The 22,839-nt window shown below is 30.2% G+C and overlaps 1 protein-coding gene across 2 annotated transcripts in view; it reads left to right on the top strand.

Moving 5' to 3' along the window:
- Window positions 1–22,839, top strand: part of LOC121124540 (cyclic nucleotide-gated channel beta-3) — a 56,357-nt gene that overhangs the window by 28,475 nt on the left and 5,043 nt on the right. The window contains exons 1-2 of one of the 2 annotated variants that reach the window (XM_040719704.2): window positions 18,182–18,494; window positions 22,255–22,534. In XM_040719704.2, the coding sequence (XP_040575638.1) occupies window positions 22,324–22,534 (211 nt within the window). In that variant the 5' untranslated portion in view covers window positions 18,182–18,494; window positions 22,255–22,323. Of the gene's footprint in view, window positions 1–18,181; window positions 18,495–22,254; window positions 22,535–22,839 lie in introns of those variants that run through there. The other variant, XM_040719703.2, reaches the window with a different exon arrangement.

The raw sequence follows: 22,839 nt of genomic DNA, 5'->3' as shown, positions 1-22,839 counted from the left end.
TTGCTTAATAACAATGTAGCAACAAGTGTGTGTGATACTCCGCACGTCTTATTAAAAAAATGTATATTATTATAAAAAAATAATCAAAAATTTTAAATATAAAAAAACCAAGGCAAAATTACTAAATCTTTTTTTGAAAGAAGTAATTTAGTATCAGTGATTGCAACTTTTAATAACTTTTTAAAAAAAATTTTGAAATATCTTTTTTTAATTTCATCCATTATTTATTTCCAACAGCGGCGATAGTTAAAGCCTATAATTAATCAAGCAAAGTTTGTCTGTAAATAACTCAGTTTTAAATGTGCGCTTAATATTGTAGAACTACCAGACTGATTGATCTACAAAATAACAATGCTGCAACGAGAGTGTGTAACGTTCAACAAATCACATTTATAAAAAGAATATATTCAAAAAATGAACAAATTTTTAATAATTCACTCCATTAAAACAATTTGAATAAAGAAATAAATGTTTAAATCGACTATACAGGGTCGTCCAAGTAAATTGGGAAAATCTTGAAAGGCTCATAACGAACGAACTAAATGGGGTAGAACACACGGCCCCAAAAGCTTTGAAAGACCTGGGTGACCTTGTTCGGATCCAGCTTTGCATTGTAATGGTTCTGGTGTTACACTTTTCATTTATATTCCCTGGATGGATGAAGTTGCCCAAGGAGAAAAATTACACCTTCCAACAAGGCAGTGCACCGGCGCACAGGACAAATAAGTGCAGGATGTCTTGGCCATAAGATATCCTCCCTTTCGGAGACCGGCTTTTTAGCTTGCAAACAGTCTGGACCTGAACCCATGCGATTTCTATCTCTCAGGAGGGTTGAAATGGGACTTGTGCCAACTACCATTTGTCTGGAGAAGCCTTGAAGAAGTCCGTTACCCGTATAATGGCTAAGCTGTATCACCATGAGGTAGCCCGGATTTGACAAAGCTTCCGACGCCATTCGGCCGATCTTATCAAAAAAAAAAAAATATTATTATATCAAAACATGTATTTCCATTCACCAGATGAAAGTTAAAGAAGAATAATGAACTGGCCTTTAAGAATGCTTGAAGCTAGCCGAGAAGGGTTCTTTTTTCATATCTCTACCGATAAATAATTATTATCTTAATTTAATTTCCTCACTCTCCTTAAATTATTGTCCTTTGGCTGCAAGACTAGCTTATAGTTTTCTAAAAAAAAATGTTAACATTAATGCAAGCAAAGCTACAAGCCAAGTGGCAAAACGCCCTTGTTAGCTTGAGAATATTCCTTATCTCTGTGAAACCTCGCCCACAATATGTCACTTTTTATGATCCCACAGAATATGATACTTAAACCTTTTTCTACATGACGTATGCAAATATTCGTAGGAATCACATTAGTTAATTCAATTGAAAAGGGTGAATTCATGGGGACCGGGTGCTTTCACCTTACATTTTCCTTAAACTATTTAGCCTTGAAGCTATTTTGCATCAAGAATATTTCATCTTCAAATATAAATAAATAAGGTTTGTACGTCGTTATTGGTGTTTTTGATTGAAATTAATGTTTCTTTAGAATTTTTTCATCAAAATATAAAAAATAATGTGCAGTACTATATAACAAATTAAATGGAGTTTATTTTTATTTTCGAATAATGATGGAATTATGCACTTGCTTCATATTGTTGTTTTCGTCATTCCATGAGTCTTTTCTAAGATGAATAATATCCATCACGTTGAATTATAATTAATGACGGATTAATGATAGTTGTACACATTGAAATTTTAGGACATAATTCTATAATATTCCTTACAGAAAACAACCATTAATGCGTTTTCAGGTAATATAATTACATATTTTGATAAAAAAGTTTGAAGAAAACATCAATTTTTACAAGAAATAAACGACCAATAAACCTCATTTATTTATACATATATTAAAGCGAAATATCCTATAAACTAAATGACTTTAAGGCAAAATAGTTTAAGTTGAAAATATCTTATGCTGAATTCATGAAAGTTGCATAGTTTTCTATAAAATTATATTTTTGGCAAATTAACATTTTAATTAATAAAAGTGCATTGTAGAAGACACATTTGGACTTATATTGATGACGTTGTGTTTGTTTCGCCACTAGGTTTAATATCTTTATTGCAGAGCAATGACTCAAAGTACGCTTATTCATAGTCCACAATACAAAAATTTCAGCTTTTCCACAGTTGCCACTTCTAAGTTTAGTTGGAATTTAAAAAAGTATGACAAGCAAAGAAACTAAAGTTCTGTTTTAAATATATCACATGGTTACCTTTATTTAGTCTCTCAATGCAGTGTACATTTTTAATAATCGAGGTAACGTCGTGATAAAATGAGAATAAGGACCAAAGATAAAAAGGCATTTAAACATCTTTTCTTTTTTTGGGTCAATATTAGTATGGAAAAATGAGACTTAGAAGTTATTATGACCTATTTTTCTGCTATAGGGTCATTGAGTCATTAGTGAGTGTAATATAATGTGTATTTTCTTACATTACTTTTAGGCTTTAAAGGTCAAATTTATCAATTTACCTTCCCAAAATAATTAAATGTAGGGCTGTATCAATGCATCGGAATCGGCAAAAATCAGCCCTTTTTTGAAGTATCAGAATTGGTTCAATAATGCCAATTCAACCAATACCTGTGGTGTTAATAATGATGGGATCAGAATTGGCTTAACTTTTGATATCGGTACATCCCTAGTATATAGGTTTCAATCAATAAGTAGATCATATTTCTTGACTTCACTCCATTATAAAAAGGGAGATTTGGTTACAGCTTTCTAAGTATTTCGATACATAAAATATTTTAGAAAGGAGTTTTATTTTAAGTATAATAATCCGAAAAAACAAGCAAATCTATGGAGGGATAGAGAATGTGTATTTAGTAAGCTTTTTAAGGAGATTAAAAACAATGAAGGACTTGGAACCATTTTTATAGGCACACCCTATATATTGTTGACATAGCCACATGATATAGTTGATATGTATTAATTGCATTTCACTCAGTTTGATCCCACCTTAAAAAAAATAATTTCTTGTGTAACTTAATTTTTATAGAGAAAAAATCCTATTAATTCCTGAAACTTTATATTTAAGTATAGAATGAGCCTTTATAAAAATTATATATCATTTTTTTATTTGAGTTTGAGAAACTTTAATTTATGTGTTTTTGTTTCAGTGATATTTTTTAAAACGCCCTAAGAAACATACAATAAAATATATTCATTATACTTATATCCGTTTGATAACCCATAGTATGAGCTATATTTAAGTTTAGTCCATTAAATTTACAATATTTGAAACTGAAGAGTTATGAATAAAAAACTAAAATACGCCCATTTGACCCCACCCTACCATATATGAATAATCAATAAAAATCCAAATTATCTTGAATTCTTGCAAGATACTTAAAGCTTTACTTAAGTAATTCCATTTGTAAACTGATGTTCTGCATTTATAATATTAGCGAAAATAATTCCATTTAAAGGCAGCTCTAAAATTTGAAACTTTTTTTAGGCCTGATAACTAGAACGGGATATGACTGATTTTAAATCGATTAGTAAGGAATATTACATGCATTGTTGAAGATTGATTGATTTATAATGACTGTACTGAATGATATCTAATATTGCATCATTCAACAAAGATTGTTTTATGGTACGACTTTTAAAACAAAATTGGACGGAGCAAACTAATAAATATCTTACTATTTCACCAGAGTACATAATGTTATATGGTTATCTTCAAAAAAGATTTGTTTATGAGCATTTAATGAATGATTATTTTTAATTACTTCATATCTATAATAATTATATAACTGTTCCAACTAATTAATTATACAGTATACCACTTTTTTTCTCTGTCTAATTGTATACATAAATTGTCATATACACACATAGAGAGAAATTGATATGATGGTTGATTATGGCAAATTTAATGGATGAAAATTAATTATTTTAGCATACGACTGTTATGTATTATTGGAATTTCAAGTGATGTAGGGAAGACTGTAAATGGTTTGAATTAGACACTTCAAAATTTGAGACAACATATTGCAAAAAACGACTCTATTAACTGAGAATGTAAATAAGGTGGGATCTTGATTTAATTTATGAGTTACATTTTCCAAATTTGATGATATTTTTATGAAATATAAGAATTTATAATTTTCAAAAGTGTTGTATTTTAGACGGAAGAGCCTGTATATCATAATGTCATTTACTAATGATTGTTCCAAGACATGGTCTTTGGGTTTGGCTTGGATGCGTTCTTAAAATTTAGGAGCAACACAACACTAATTGTGATGTAGATTGTGTGGCTATAGTTTTTTTGTAAGTAGCATATCGCAACTGTTTCATAGTCTTAACAATCATATTTCATTAAATAATTAGAGATATCTTTAGAAAAGTATCAAAAAAAAACAAAAAGCAATCCAATTGTCAATAATTTTATAAAACAAAATGTTATTTCTTTGTATAATAAGTGTTTTAATTTGTTTATGTTTGCAAAAACAAAAATGATGTGAAATTTCGATACAATGTTTGTTTTTGCAGAGTGTTTTTTTTCATTCATTATACATTTTACAACAACAAGAGCAGTAAACATGTTTTTAAATGCATTGAAGGTTTAATTGTAATCTATTAATTAGATAATTATATTTGCATGGAAATTTTTGATAATGGAAGTAAATAAGATCGAATAATATATAAGTAAATAATAGAAAGGGTGTTTTAACTTAAATGTTTGCAAGCCGAGAAAAAATAAGTATAAACTTTACTTTCTAACTGATTTAAACGTTCTACGGAAAAATTCTGGAACACCCTCCTTATTCCAGCTCTCAAGGAGAGTGTGTTGCTGTGAGGATATTCATTGGAAACCCTTTCGACATTACACCATCCAAAATAGTCCCTTAGGTAGTGAGAAAAATTCTTGTATGAGTACACAAAAATGTTCAATCTGGTTTCGTATATAATTAGATATAGTAAAAAAAAGAAAATGACTCTTCAGGAATTAAATAATAATTATAACAGCATTGAAAAAGAAATTCACTCTTCAGGTTGACAACTTTAAAAAATAATTAAATGGTTATTGATGCGTAAGTGCTATAAGGGTCAATATTAATAATGCCAACGACACTCAGAGTCATATTAAAGGCTAAAAACTTTTTTTTTCTTGCCCTAGAGTTCGGGTGGTTTATTATCGTCAAAGTAAACACATAAAAGTAACAACAATATAATTAACCTCTAAAAAAATACATAGACTCAAAATAATAGAACTACAGATATTTTTAATCAGTTTTAAAATGCCAAATTAATTTTTTTATATATCTAAAATTAGTTTATCATTTAAAATAGTCCCTTCATAGTAAATAAATTTTCCTTCTATCCAGAGCTTTTGGTTTTTGTCAATCGATAATTGTCTATCAATGGTTGAAAAAATATTATTTTCATTATTTGTTGTGGAAATATTTTAACATTTGTGACCCTGGTTACTTTTTTTTTTGTATAGATGTCCGTCGATTGGCTCTAATTGCATTTTTTTGTCCAAAATAATGATAGGATTCCAGGATTTTACCTGAAGGATCGTTTTTGGCTAGTAGTAACAAAGGTAGGGGTCATCTTTTTGTCACGCCTTAGCATGTAGGCTTCTGTAGCACACTTGTTATCATTTTCAGCAGTTGTATACATCATAAACTGGGGTTTTGGAGTAACCAAGCAATTTTTTGATTGTGCTAGGATAGCAATTCACGTGTGTTAATTCAACCATTAAATATTTTTTCTCTACATAAATTAAGTTTTTGATGAGGTTTAAAATAGTCCGGATTTATTTAATCGGCCCTGTATATAATTGTATTTTACTCAAAAAATATAATCATGTGGATGTTAGTGCTACGTTAGTCCTTAATAATTCCGTCCAATCTAGTCTTAAGACCGGTCCTTCGGACTCTCAGTTCTATAACTGATTTAGCAAAATAAATTAGTTGATTGACGACATGAAGTACCGAACTTTATCAGTTTTAGAACTTAACTGGGCCGGACTGAGACTAAACTGGACACGGGACTGTAGTATTAAGCCCTAAATAAGAACTGACACAACACTAATGGAAGTGCAATGCTTCAAACCATCAAAGGATTGTTTAATCAATGAAATACTTTGTCTTTCAATTGACTTGTATGGATGATAAATAAGTATATCTATATCCCTATCCATATATCAAACATAGAGTAAATAACCCTTCATTTTTTGAATAATTATGGTATTAGACAATGGGCATTTAATATGAAAACTATTAAATTTACATATATGTATGTAAACCATTAAAGAGTAAAATATAAACCATAAATGTTCCATGTTTCTCTAGTTCGAGTGTCCCGTTTTTCGGTTAAACTATTTATGTCATTGCTCTATATTTTTTCCTCCTCAGGATAATAAAAACTGTAAATGCAAAAATGTCTCTAATGTCATTTTTACCAATATTAACATTATACACCACATTTAGCATACCTACACACGCAATTTATTTAAAAGAACTATACATATTACAATCTTCAAACCTCAACAATTAACCTTTTTAAAGTAAAAAGGCTCTGTGAATTAAAATGTATATTGTTTCTAGGAGTGAAAATGCCACGTTGGGGATGTTTATTGTCCAAATTAAATTTATCAGGGCATTTTGACTCATACAAAGAATAGACATATTAAATCACAAAGCATATTTACATTGAAAAAAGAATGGTTGAGGTTTGAAGACACAAACTTTAGGCAAAGTTATGAGCTTTATTACTATACACGTATCACATGTTGACGAGACTGGGTCCTATATCATTTTTTTCCTTTGAAATGTCTGGCCGACATAGCCTCAAAATGTTTTTATAGATAGAAAATATAAAAGATAGAGAAATATAAAGTTTGATCCATGTTTTTTAGAGGTTACACACTGCATTTTAAAGTTGTGAAATCCACAATTTTAAGGGAAAAAATAGAATCCTTTAATTTAAAGTAGTCAATAAAAGTAAAAATAGAGCATTTTATAAAAAATATATATTTTAAATGAATCAACCATTTTCTAAAAGTTGTTCCATTTCTATATTAATAAAGCAAAGTCTGTCCATATTAATGTATGAAAACGAGTCGCCGGGTACCCTGATTAGTATATCATAACGTTATTTTCATAGAAGAAATAAAAACATAGTCGTATAAATGAAATATTGCAGGCGTGTGCTTATAGCATGAAACGTGTACACAGGCTACACTATAGGTAGTGCTCCTTTTAATCAAAAGTATAAACGTTTTAGATACAACAAATTAATAATTTATTCGTAATAATGAAATATTGGAGGCCTTGACTGGGATTCTGAGATTGTATACCAAGGGCACTGTTTCTGTTCGTTTTTGTTATTGGTCTCTTATGTGTTCCTATATTATAATTCATGTGCATTTTCCGTATATGCTAAGATTTGAATTAAATATAAACGCTGGTTTGTTAGAATGAATTTTTTTATATGAGCGCTCTAAAGACTAAAGTACCCAATATATATATTTTTCCCTGTATATCTTATTATTATTCTTTCATACGTCATATGAATTATATTCTTAGGGAGTTATCACCTATACTATTCAAGCAAAACTTATCTGCTATCCGACGCCTAAATACTCTGGGCAATACCGGATACAACAACTTGTAGTTATAATACATGCAAACAGATAAACTTTGCATTAATAATAATAATAATACGAGGAAGAGATAAAGTCTAAAAAAAAGAAAGTTATATTCTTATTGGAAATAATTATCAGACAATGGCATGCCAATGGATATGAATTAGTATAAAATGGTAAGGACTTTTGTTTTGAAATAAAATTAATCTTTTTTGTGATTAAGACCAATAAAAACAAATCTACAATCATTAGTATTTAATGATATTTTAGAATACAACTATAAAACACACCTTAAGGGATTCGAGACATTTGCTACATGCTCAAAATGAAAACACATTATTTATAATAAATTACAATACAATTTATGGTGATGACGCTATGTGTCACAAGAGAAGACTAGCTCTTAAATTTTTTTACAATACGTACTTCTGTTATTTATATAATTTAAAATTAATCATAAATCAAGAACTTCTTTCTATATAAATCAATAATTCATATTGAAAGTTAAAATAAATTGCTTATATACCAAATTCGTCATGTGAGCTTTCTATGAGAGTTTTTTGAGAGTGAGTATGATAGAAAAAGTTGTTTAAAAAGGACTTTATGTGGTAAAACATGGTAAAAGGCAAAAAAGATAGATTTTGACAAAACACACAACCACTCCTACACTATGGCATCAATATTAAAACGTATGGTGCAAGTCAAAATTCAGTCCTACGCGTGTTATGGTATACCCTTACAGGAAAATTACTCGTAGTAGAAAAGTGTCCTAGAAGGAAAATTGGTCCAAAAAACCTCATTTTTAGTTAGCTTTGAACATACGAAGTTACTTATAACTAAACCTATTAAGCTCTTGTTGCCTGAAATCAACAAAGTTGTATCGTAAAGACAATCTAGTTTTATGAAAATGTATTAACTTAATTTACTTTTAATCATTAAAAGGCTTTATTTACAATAATAATTTTCTAATAGCAAGTTTGAATAGCATTTGATTGAAAATGAAGGGAGATGATTAAAATTCATATTTGACCATAATTTTTGACAGAAATCCTCTCATCCTTATTTTCATTCACAAGAGAGACAAGTTTCAATTTTATTTTTTGGATTCTTTTGAAAGAATCCAAATAATGAAAGGAACTAAGGTGAGTATACTTTTGTCTCAATTATTATTTATTATTCCAAAGGCTACTTAGTCGAAAAAAAAATTCTGCATTTAAAAAAAATTGTCAAAGTATTTATTTTTCCTAAAATATTTAGATTTTAACAAACGAATGTAAGCTTTTAAAAAGTAAAAGCCCCTGTGGAATTATTAAAAGGATATATAGGAATTTTAATGTATCTAAGTATGTCTAGGAAGCTTTTTGGAGCAATCAAAGTAATGCTTTTAAAAACAGGGACTTTGAATATATATATTACATAGTTTTATTTAAAATTCCCCAACGTTTGGTTTTTCGAAGAGATTCCCATGTGATACCAAATTGCAAAAAAGAATTCTCAATTATTGATTCAGATTCTAAATGTTACACCATGGAGAAATAATTTTTCAGAAAATCAGGATATTTTATCTATAGTGGGCTTTAGAACATAAGAAAAAATGTGAAACAAAGGTATATTCACCTTTAAAAAAAAAAAAACAGATCCTTTCTTTTCGTTCGAAGCCTTTTTGCCAAAATTTATATTTGCATACAATTATATGTGTTCCACATCAGGCAAATTTGCCCTTGGGGTAATTTCCTAATATTGCAAAACCATACATTCTAGTTAGGGGTGTTTCGATACCAAAATTTACGCGATTCCGATTTCGATGTCCATATCATCTTTATGAATTATTCCAATTCTTTATTAATATTATATATAGAGGAATTACATAAATAAATAAAAAAAGGATTTACTTCTTTTTTATGTTTTACTTTTTATGAATTAGTTTTTCACAAGAAAATACATAAGTATATCAATCATAATAATTGGAAATTAAAATTATATAAAAATTTAGTCCCTTTCTGTATTCAGAAGTCAATTTATTCCTGTTTCGTACATATACATTGCTGCACTACTGAATAGACTTTTATTTTGAAAGGATGGACCTGAATTTTTGTTAGATAAAATTTCACTCCTTATACGTTATTATAAAAGTTAAAGAAACTTAGTTTTATCCGGGGCCCCTACAAGTAGGTAAGAGCCCTTATTCTTAAACTTAGTTTCGTCTAAACTATGATCCTCACTTCCTTTTATCAGTTGACTATTTCAAATAATATAATTATATATTTTTTTGTCTTAATAATGTATATAATTAAGTCAGGACAGATATTTGTGGAATCAGCATCATTGGGCAGATTCCGATACTTCAAGAAAGACCGAATCTTGCCACTTCTGATACCGATGCATCGATAAACCCCTAATAATAATTCTTTAACTTGTAACCGTTTAGCTGCAAGAAACAAATGAATTGTAAAATACAAATATACTATGACAATTCAACCTTCAATTTTAGAAAAAGTTCAAAAATACATGACCCCACCTGCATTTTATTATTTCCCTGCAAAATATTGAATTTATTTTATTGCCTACATAAACAAAAAAATAAAAATATTCAACATACACAATTTGTACAAAATAGAATCTTAATTGAAAAAATATTGAAATTAAACGAAAATGACATTTCGATTAGAAACTAGTTGTAGGGAAGACATAGAACAATTAAAATAGACTATTTTTGCTCAAACCATAACAAAAAAAACTGGAATAAACATTTGGTAGATTTCAAAAGCCTTCCTCTAAAACCAAATTCATTCATATATCTGATTGTACTTCAAAGTTATGGTCCATTATGCATTTTTTAAGTTTTGTGTTATTTTGGCCTCAACCTTAACATCTCAAAATTTAATGGCCTCTTACTGTCATCAATATAATTTTCGATCAAAATCGATTTGTAACTTTTGCTGTAATCCCGGTGACTAACTACAAAACACACAGAGACAAAGCTTAAATGTGAACTCAGTAGTTCTTAAGCCCCCCGCTTAAAATAATAAACGATTATACATTTTGACGTGGATTTTGTGATCTTGATATCTCATAATTTAATGACCTCTTACTGTGATCAAATATAATATTCATACCAAGTTTGATTAAAATCGATTTGTATCGTTACCTATAATCCTGAGGACTAACAAACAAACACACAGAGGTAAAAATATAACATTCGTTCAACTTCGTTGTCAGAGGTAGCCTTAACTACAAAATTTACTTGTATAATATAATGGTAGTTATTTTTTTAAGCTAAATTAGTGAGTATCCCCTGTATAACACAAATAGTTGTCCGGGTAAAAAAGAAACCACAAAAATAAAGCGTATTTAATTAGATGATTATATTTTATTACATTTTTTTAATTTTATTTGAACGATTATATTAATTACATCATTTAATTTTTTTTATCTTTTTTTTTTTTTATCTATTCCATTCATTTTGCACTCATAAATATCAATTAAAATACTACAAACCCTTGTTTGAATATATAACATCTCCAAAAAAATACATGCATATTTTAAAATAATTTTAATAACACGAGCTGTGGGTTTTAACAAGATATAATTTATTTTTCTTGTAGTAAAAACATAAAACTTTTATTTTTGAATTATATTAAATATTCATTTTTGTATACCAATTATGGGGATCCCCGTGTATTTTATGTATTATAATACATCGTACAATTTATTTATCACATTCAAAAATCAAAAGAACGGAAAGACTTTTAATTAATTAAACTAACTAAACCTAACTTGAAAATACGAATAAATTCTAGAGAAGCCATTATTACGATATTGTATAAATAATGCCATATTTTTATATTTAATGTTTGAAGAGCAAATTGAAAGGATATTCAGTAGAATAAGAATCATTTTAATTAATCTCTGTGTGTATCATATCCCAGTTCACTAACAGTTGGTTAAAAAACCATTAGTTTTGTCAATTTTTTTTTTTTTTAGATATTCGATAAAAACATACTTAAAGGGAAAAATGTATTTTTGAAGGAGAAATATTATTGTTATTATGTACAAGGGTAATTTAGGAGCCATAAGAACCACTTAATCTAAGCCCACTCATACTGAGTTCCAATCGTGATATAATTTATAAATATAATACTAGTGGTAGTAGCCGGCATTGGCCGGAGTAATTAAGTGCCATGCGACTAATTTTTCTTTAATTATATAGAAGATTACTCCCCATGAAATTATCGGTGAGTTACTCTCAATTTTTCATGAGCACGCTCCCACATAACTACTCAAAATAATAAAAAATATATGTCAATTCAAATGACGTGTTCCCTCCTCAAGAATGAAAGAATAAGAGATTGAAAAAAAATATATTGAGATGACTGATGAGTACTTTAGTATTTAGAGCGCTCACTAATAAAACAAACAATATTCATTTGAACATGCAATCCTAACATATACTTATAACATTATACAACAAAATGAAGGTATTGGTGCGCCGTAGGCTGAAACTCACATTTGTTATTGTTATTTAAGCTGTAGAACACGGAAATGATAGTCGAGTAGATAACCGTTTGGGGAGGAGGGTGCATTATGATTGAACTAAGTAAACAATTTCTTGCTTTTCTTGACCTGGCTGGCCTGAGTTACTAGTGAAAGCAGTTGCCAATGTAGCCGTGTTACATAAAAAGCCTTTCCCAAATCCTTCACATACCTTCTCATAGTCTAAACACTTATATTGAGAGCCTTGGCATGCTGCCTCGTCCACTTGGGCGGACTTCTGATGATTGCACTGTACATGTCTTCCAAGACCCCATTTTTCCAGCGTTTAAGGCTTCCAGGGGACCCACAAGGCTCTGTACTGTTACCAGCATGTTTTTTTATCTTGTAAAAAGACTATGGGAGCACCCTACGATCTTCATCATATCCTTGACACTCTCTTGGGGTTGGTACAAATTATACATCTTTTGCTTTTTCGCCTCCATGCTGACAATTGTTAATATTTGAAAGTTTTGTATTGAATAACGGAACCTAGTATTTTTAAATTTTTAACTTAAAGTAATCAGTATTCATTTAAGATCATTTCCAAAAAATTTACCTCGCACACCTTATAAACACTATAAAACTCCTGACAAGTATCATAAAGAACATTGAGGGCAAAGCAACACATTTATCTAAAAGTTTCAAATATTTATTACTTTTTTCACAACATATTTTTATTAATAGCGTGGATATGTGGATAAAATCCATTCTTTTTATCTAGTATTACCACAGAACCATTCGACTGACTATAAATATTATAGAGCTATTATTTTAAAACTTATTCAAACATACTCTTTCGAGCAGAGTTTTTTTTTTTATAAATTGCGTTGATATTTTTAAAAGTCCATTATTATTGTTAATTAATAGTTATTGGCGATTCCACAAAGGTCTTAAAAATGCTGGATTTTCCTAAATAAATCCGGTTTCAATAACATATTTAGGATAAACTGCACCAGTGCAAGCAATTTGCATGGCACCAAGTTTAGCTATCTAGTATCTTTATTTTTATAGTAATTTGCGTTTAAAGAATTTCAAATTTTTTAAATGAATTGGACCAATCGTTTTTGGTATATTACAAATTGATGCAATTAATTGATTTTTATAATAAAAACTCAAGAGCTAAATTGTAACAAGTTTATTTCTGTAAAATATTACGTCAAACCATTTTTTGAACAATATTTGACTTCAACGGTAAATGCACGTTCCTCACTGCTCCAACGCATAAATGTTACTAACTGTACTTTCAAAAAAAACTTTAGAATCTTGTCACTAGAATGAAACCTCTTGAAACAAGTCCCTATTGGATATTAAGGGATTCATTGGTTCATACAGAGTGGGATTTGTGTATATTTCCTTCAAAAATAAAAAAATACTTTTATCAATATGGAAAAAGTTTTTTTTCTTTGACAAAATATATTTTTTAAATTTATTTTAATGATTAGATAGACTAATTTTTTTATTTTGTGAATTAAATATGTAAAGTAAAATAAAATAACTGTACTTATATTTAAAATACAATATGATGTTATTTAACTTTCAATCTCATTAATATACTAACGTAATAGTTTTCTACATAATACACATTATATGAAGACTTTACGCTCCGTTTTGTTTGTCTCTGAGTAATGTTTATCCATAAAATGAATGAATTTAAAAATTTTGTATAGTGTATCAATAACTTTTTTTTAATTTTTTTCACGAGCAATTTAACAGAGTTGATGCATTTCTTTGTTGACAATATTATTTCACAGTCCACAAGAAATCCATTAGTTTTTATTACAGGTTGAAATCATATTAATAAAATGGGTGGGGAGGGGGGATTGTTCTTATTCGAAAATTTATTTATGTGTATACATAGGGCTGTAAATCCTAAACACTTTTTTACGTACGAGCTTTTTTTGTTGTTGGCAACCTACATAGTAGTTTTTTAATAGAGAACATTGGTAATACAAAAAGTGTCGAAATCCTCATGGGTGTAAATCAATAGAAAAGCTTTAGGAAAAAAAAAATAAAAAAAATACGCATATTGAGAATGATGAAAATCTATCAATCTAAGTTAAAATCGAAAATGGTAACCCTAACAAACTGAAGAATGTTTTGGAGGAGAGAAATTAATAATACTCATGACGTTTCATTAGATCAGCTACAATCTGCTAGTACAAGGGAGGAAGGAGAAAAGGATATTAATAAAGACATTTGCTAGAATTACTCTGACGTCGATCACAAATTCTACTTTGAGTTCAAAAATAATAATTATTGCAAATCCTCAGTTCAATCAGGTTTAGAATATAATCGAATCTATATAGGAAAGGATGTTCACTACTCAGGAATTAAATAATAATGACAACTGCTAAGGAAATTCATTCTTCAGATTACCAATCCCAAAAAACGGGACAGCTAAAAAATATAACAGATTTTCATCACTGTATATTGGCAACTTTGATAGACGACAAATTTTCTTTCAGAGATCACTGTAAAAACTATAGTGCTTGCTAATACCTTTAAATATTCAAAATAGGGAGAAATAATCAATAAAAGCACTAATATCTTACAGGTTACCAGTAGATATGTGAAAATTGTATAATTTTCGTGAGTGTAAATCAGAAAGGAAAGAGTATATTGGCAACTTTTATAGACGACATATCTCCGACAGAGATTAATAAAAAACCTATAGGTCTCCTTGCTCGTTAATGCGTTTGATTTAAAAAAAAGAGAAATAATCAACAACTTCGAAAAATATTTTGGTGGATACAAATGTAGACTTATGAAGATTTTGACAATTTTCTCATCCCTACGTATAAGTATAAAGCGTAACTACGAGTGTATGTTGGACTCAGAATCAAATTGTGGATCTAAAGCAGAGTAATTCCTGCTTTTAGGCCCTTCCCTGATACGGTGTAGGCCTTGTGTTCATTTTCTTTATTTCCCTGATACTGGAGTAGGCCTTGTGTTCTGCATACTTTAAAAATGACTAATGAATGGAAAAAAAAATTAATGCTACACCGGTTTATTTAAAAAGAGACTTAAAAGTACATCCAGGTGGTAAAGGGATATACATATGGGAGTACACAGTGCCAGTTCTAGGGAGGCACGTGCTTCAAGCGCTCCTCTTAGTCGGATATGATTTTGTAAAATTTAAATAAACTGAGAATAATTTTTTTTAAACAATCTCAAAAATAGAAAAAGGATTTGTCCTTTTAAAAATAAAAATAAATATTCTTTCTAAAACAAAGGGATTAAAAAAAGGCAATAAGAAGGCTTCACCTATTTATTAAAAGGAAAGAGCCGTAAATTGTATTATCTAAAAAATGAAAATATTTATAAAATACAAAACTTTTAAAAAAGGTTATGCCAAAAGTTCCCCACTCATGTATCTTTGCCCCAGACCCTGCCCTAATAGTATATACACATACTTGATATTAAAATAAAGAGATCTGTAAACTAAATGTAACAAAGGGATAAGATGACATTTTGATGGGAAATTTATGTAAAAATATCCTGTAATGTGTTTAAATTGCTTTTTTTTTTTTTTGGCAATATACATATGTAATGTGGTAAGCATGTGGCACAATTAGCATCAAACCTATGAATATACATTCATTAATAAAAATGCAAAAAGTAAAAATAATTAAGGAAAGTATTGCCAATATATATACATAAATGTTTATATATTTTTTTTTACTGTTGAAAATGTGGGAAACAAAAGCACGCAAATACAAACGACCAAATTAAATGTATAGTACATTATTATCTTGGACAGGAGAGTAGAATTGACATCTAAAATCTTTAAGACTACGGATAACAGAGATATACAAGTGGGGGTTAGGCTTAATATAATTCTTTGAGAAGGAGAAAAAGTTGCATTAGTTTAAATTAAATTTCAATATATTAACCACTGCGGTGGTTGGTTTTGTGGGGTTTTTTTTATTCAGTTTCCGCAGAATTAAGTACGTATTAGTTTTTAGAAGACTGAAAATTCTGACCATCAACCATTTGAGCCCAAAATCAGCCCATTTAACATTAGCATTATAAACAAAATACTGCTCTTGCTTTGTTCACATGTTGCTAGTTGGTGTTAAATTATTATAGGGATGTGCTCTAAGCTTTTACTACATTGTTTTTAATTTTTGGGGTTTTATGTGCTTTTTTTACAACTAAATTATAATTTTAGTGTAAAAAATTGATGATTGAGAACGGATTAATCTGTTTTAAGTTATTTCCTGGGGGAAAAGTTTAGTAAGAACTTGACTGATACTCCTTCCGATACAAATGAGCGTCAAGTTCCAAGGTACTTATGTACAATGTACAGGCTCTCAAGTCTTAAGGAGGGTTACCACATCTACTGTGCGTGTACACGTATAAATGTATCTATAGGTATCAATATATATAGGTGGCAGGGCAGCCAAACTTGGGCTCGAGAGATGGATTTAGAAATACACAAATAATTTTATATTTGCAATAATAGGCAAAAAAAAAAATTATAATAAAACATGTAGACAAGGATTTTGCAAAACTTTTGTCACTCAATATGGCCAACTTCATTATCAATCACAGACTTTACACGTCACCTGAAGACCATGCTGAATCTGATGACAAACTCCTCTGATATGTTGTCCTATGCAACTACTATGGAGGACTTCAGTGGGTCCAGATTTGGGTGTGGGGTCCTCTTGGTTTCCCTCTCCAAAGTGCCCCACATAGAAAATTCCAGTGGTTTCAAATCTGGTGAGGAAGGGGGGAATCCTCTTTGGACAAGAATCGAACCATGTTATCTGAGAAGAATTTTTGGCACTTGGCGGACGTGTGAGAAGGGGCACCATCCTGGGTCCACATATAGGTACCCTCCGGGTAGTTGTTCTTCGGGCATGGCAAGATGGTGTACGTAAGCACTTTATCGTAGGCCTCCTGACCGATTTTTTATCCAGACTTGAAAAAAAAACGGAAGCATCTAAATTCCATCTTCATTTTGCCTTAATCCATGTGAGTATTTTATTGCACCTCTCTAGCCTTCTGGATTACAAGCCCTCTGTCAGAAGGTGGCATGGGGTCCTTGTGAAAGAAACCAATCCCAGGTTGTGCTTTATAGCTCTCCTGATTGTCATAGGAGCCACAGAGAAGTCGTTGGCGAGGGGATTCGTCGACTTAGTAAGATCATTCTTTATATTCTTCTCCAAAATTAACAAGAACTTCGTATCCCTCTTTAAATTATGCCCTCCACTTCCTGACATTCTGGAGAGATCTTCTTTCTTTTTTTTTTTCAACTTGCCCAACTTAATAACCAGGCTCACGTAACAATGTCCGTAATCTTCATCACATCAACTCCAGCATCTTGGATATTTGAGATGCATTGACATTTTCTTGTTGCTCGCTCATGATGATGAAATGACTAAATGATTAGTATAGCTTGTATAGGTAAAAAGAACGGTGGAAACAGAATATGAAAAATAATCACCAAACCTTCTCATATTAATGAGAAAATAAACATTAATTAACAGTCCAAGTTTTGTTGCCCTATACTGTATTTATAATATATGCACTTAGGCATGTACACTCATAATAGATGTGGTTACCCACCTTTACGCTTTCATATCGCAAATTGTATTTCTCACGCATTTGTTCAAATGGCTTATTTGGAACCACAATTTTTCCTAAGGGAAGCTAGCCATGTCTCTTATAAAGATCATTAAACAAAATACAAATGGCGTTTAATATTTTTGTGGATTCGTTATTCTTCATTTATCCGATCTTATTTAAAAACTTGAAAGCATGGTTGAATGATGACATCCCGTAATAAGATCTCACACTGAAATAATGCCAAATTTTGAGAAACTATGCTTCATTAATCATTATTACGTATTATCAATAAATAAAATAGGAGAAAAACATTCATTTTTAATATGTGACACTTAATTATCTGCTGGTAGCTGTTCCAGCATCTTTTTTCTTTATTATTTTAATGAAAATATATTCCTCTAGATAGCATTTAGTGAGTTTTATTTCAGCTATACATGTAAATAATATCTGTGCAGTGCAGAGTTAGTAGGGGAAAAGTCCATAAACTCCTTGTTCACCAGTCCAACCCCTTGAACACTTTCATCGAGTGCGATTCAAGTACTTTAAAGAGTACTTAACATTTCATTGCAAAAGTTGAAATGACATTCGAGTCTCAAATCTAACTTCCAAGTCTTTGATTGTGTGATCAAGTCGAGTCCAAGTACCCAACTCTGGTAAAGTGTACATTCATTTCCGTTGAAATGGCTACACTTTCATAATTATTATCCCTTTGTTGTGAAGGTAAGATAACTTTTAGGTATATTGAATACTTTTTGTATATATATTATGTTGTTGAGTTTAGTCATCGTTTTTGAGAGTAGCTGCTTATACTCGTTTGTAGTAGCTGTGTAGTAATATACTTAGTGCCTATATAAGAAATGAGTCTATTTGTAAATAAATAAAAAATAATAAGCAATAAATATGATAATTTTTCACATAAAAAAATACAAATTTGTTAGTACCATAATTAGAATAACACTAATAGAGTATATATTTACATAATAAATAGCCCAAAAAGAAAAGATAAAGAGGGTTCGAGTGAGTCCAAAGAAAGTAATATGATACTATAAAAATACAATTACTCTAGATTAGTGTTCTCTGAGTCCATATTAATTTGGTCCAGTCTAGGCTTAGGACCAGTCATGAAAAACGGTCGGTCTTTCGGATAGTCATACTAGAAATTATTTAAAAAAGATGAAATAAAGTTGAATGACGTCATCAAGGGCACAACTTGGACTTAAAGTTTTCTTTTTTTAGGAAATAAATCCTTGCAAAAAAGTTGACCCTCTTTTCACATTTAAACAAATCTTCCACAAAACGTTAAAAATACATAATTGACCATAATTTTTGAACACATTAAGGTACAGAGCTCAAATTGTTATGATTTTGTAGTTTTAACAAAAATGTTTTATATAAAAAAAAGTTCAATTCAGGAATAAAGACCATGGGCGGAGGTTTGCATTCTACCCAGTACAGGACACATTTATTTACATTTCTAGGCATTCTCCAAGTTACACTCCATTTAATAAATTTGGTATAGATATTGTTGACAGAGATTAAATCAGAACATATGATTTTGGTATCATCCGCGTATGAGAATGTATCTTCTGAAAAATTATCTACTAAGTCGTTAATGTAAATGTCAAAGAGCGTGGGTCCAAGTACACTACTTTCTGGAACAGATGAAGTAATGTCACTAGGCTCAGAAACAGTGGAATAAATCACTACACTCTGTATCCTATTCGTCAGCTAGGAACTAAGCCACTGTAACAACCGACCTTTTATACCGATGAGAGACAATTTAAAGGGAAGTTCCCCATGAGGGAAATCAAAGTGCATAACAACACAGTCAAGGTTACAGTAACGACGACTGACGATAACATCCAAGAAAGAAATTAGATTGGAGACGCACAATAACTTAGGACCGATCCGTGTTGCCTACTAGAAATAAGTTTATTACTCCCAAGGAATGAATGTAGCTTCCAGTTAACGATCCGCTCCATTATTTTACCGACATGGATTGTAAGGGATACGGGCCTGTAATTAGAAGGATAATGAGGATCTCCCTTCTTAAAAATGGGAACTACATTGACTATTTTCCAGTCATTTGGTACATATGTCCTTTGAAAAGAAACATTAAAGGGCATAGATAGAGGCAACACTATTAACAACTCTTTTCAAAAAGAAGAAGTTAATTCTGTCAGGTCCAATTGAGAAAGAGCAACGGATAACGCTACGAACTTCTTCAGGAGAAAAGAAACATTCAGAGAGGGACGGGGACCTAGGAATCATATCAATAGAACCCACATGTATTGGATTCAATTCGGGTTGATATACTGATACAAAATACGTGTTAAAACAAGAAGCTATGCCAACATCATCTAAGATGAATAGACCTTAATTATTTCGTATCGAACGAATTCCATTGTTGCCGGAACCTACTCTCTTCATACTGATAAATGCGTAAATGAGTTTTAATGATTTCATGATATATAACTGATATGTTGACGAAAAGCTAGCCTTATTAAAGGATAACTGATGCAGTTCAAAAAAGATCTTTTATACATGGTATACATGGTTTATTTTATGGCTAAAAAGATAAAAATGTAGATTATATGTAAGTAAGTGCATAGCATATTATGTTTTAAAATGGTGTCCTAAATTTGGTCCACAGTTTGAATTTGGGTTGGGATCAAAATATGATATTGAGCAATCTAGAAAAAATTACATAATGACCGTGTGTGCATACTACAAGAACATTGTCATTCAGCTTCCATCTTTGATGTAATGTGCTCTAACTAAAAATTGAATATAGATTGGTTTTAAATTAACATGTAATGATTATCAATTGGGTTATTCTAAGTATAGCTTTATAGAAGTAGATTCTCTAAGAAAATCAATTCCGTGTATATATCTACATAATATGTAGTATATGTATATTTATTACTTAGAAAGCCTTTGTAAATCTTTATAAAGCAAAATTTCATTAATATATTTTGTATACATAATTATTCTAAGTATCATAATACATCAACATAAGTATGTATATACACATAATCCTTCATAACTCATTAATGAGACCAAAAAGTTTCTTTTTTTAAAAATAAGTATATATCTTGTTCATTACTGATCACATCAGATCATACGATAAATCATTGTAAAGGTGTGAGTACACACTACAACCAAGCAGTATTGCACTTGTCAGCCATGAATTATTATGCGCCCAGTATGGTGGTGTCACAGAAAGAAATTCAGCATTTTTTTACATTTTTACTACTTGAAATGGAAAAACGCGTTGAAGACAACCAAGGAAATTTGTGATTTATACGGGCACAATACACTTTCGGTTCGTGTTACACAACAGTAGTTTGAACAATTTTGTGTTGTATAGAAGAAGTAAATGGTATGCCAAGCACTGACAGGCTTGTCGCCGAAAATGTTGATAAAATCATGAAAAATATCGAAATAGATCGTCCATGTTAGCAGTCGAAATATCGCCCAGGAGTTGTATATCAATTATAAAACAGTTTTGAATCATTTGCAGAAGCCTGGATACAAAAAAAAAAACTGTAAATTTATTATGCATTCACCCTACACTACGGTCCTGAAACCAAGTGACTTCCACTTGTTCCTGTATATTGCTAACGCGGTGGGGGGTACAAATTTGTCCACAATAGAGGCCTGTGAAAATTGGTAGTCCGAATTTTTTGCCATTAGGTACAAGGGCTTCTACAAGAATGGGATTATGACGTTGGCTTTTCGTTGGCAACAAGTTATCAAACAGAATGGGGCATACTTGGCTTAAATGGGATGATTATAACACTTCTTAAAAAGCATTGAAATAAAGCGAAAAATACGAAAATACTTTTTCAACAACCAATATAATATAAGAAAAAATAATTGTTTCCCATTTTTGTTATAGTTAGATCAAATAAATGTTTAGAAAAAGTGTTATATTTGATATTACGTTATAAGAAAAAGTGCATTTTTAAAAAGCATTCTAATAAAAGTACATTTTGAATAGTGAATAGATTTACTTGGAAAATGCATACCAATCCGTTTCTTGAATCAATTTTTTCATATACATATATTTGATTAGCAATAAGTAATACAAATATCCAATACAAGAAGAATAAGGATTTTACTAATATGGCAAAATAATCTTTGGAATTATCCCAGAAGGCCATCGAGTCTTTCTCGAGGCCCCAGTCTGCTACTTGATACTGATGGTGATAGCTAGGACAATTTTTTTCTTAGCAATTGACAGCTAATTACATTGCTCATTGGGGAAATGTAAAAAAATGACTTTTAACCTCTCAAAATATGCATAATAGGGATTAGTAAATAATAAAGGTTGCCCCGGTATGTATGTAAATGTTACATACACTACGATTAATAAACAAATCATTCACTAATGTAATTATATTGACTAACATAACAACCAAACACAGAAATCCATAAACATATTAACATATAATTAATACTTCTTTTTTATTTACAGACTTCATTGGTTAAAGTGGGCTAGGCATTAAACATTATTAGCCCGTTCCTGATCAGCAAGGAATTTAATATGATAAAAAAACTTTTCAATTGGTATCAATGCCAAGAGGAAGATCCAGGAGGAGGAATTCATTCAAATAGAGACTGTATTGAGCTTCAAAATGGTACAAGTATCTTCCTTGGTAATGATGGGATACATGAAGAAGAAGAGAGCTGGAAAGAAAGTGCCCATCAAAACATTATGATTAATCGGATCTTAAGGAATGATTTTGACTTTCCATGTAAAAATTTATTATAAAATATTAATTAAAAGAACCTGTGTATAGGGACCTGTTTAATCAGGGGTGAACGCATGTTTGGTTTTTTGGGCGGGGGGGAAGTTTGGTTTTTGAATTATCTTTTTAAATCTAAAAATTAAATTTTCTTGAAAAAATTTTCAAAAAGGCATAGCTATTCACTCAATATGTATTTCAAAAATAAAAAAATTTGTAAAACAAATTTCAAAATTTAATTTGCAATATTACTTTTTTGGAAAAAAAATTCAAAAATCTAATTTCTTTTGAAAAAATCGACTTAAAACTCAAAT

This window comes from Lepeophtheirus salmonis, chromosome 9 (genome assembly GCF_016086655.4).
Source record: "Lepeophtheirus salmonis chromosome 9, UVic_Lsal_1.4, whole genome shotgun sequence".
In the NCBI taxonomy this organism is placed as follows: Eukaryota; Metazoa; Arthropoda; class Copepoda; order Siphonostomatoida; family Caligidae; genus Lepeophtheirus; species Lepeophtheirus salmonis.
This window is presented reverse-complemented; position numbering and strand designations above follow the sequence as displayed.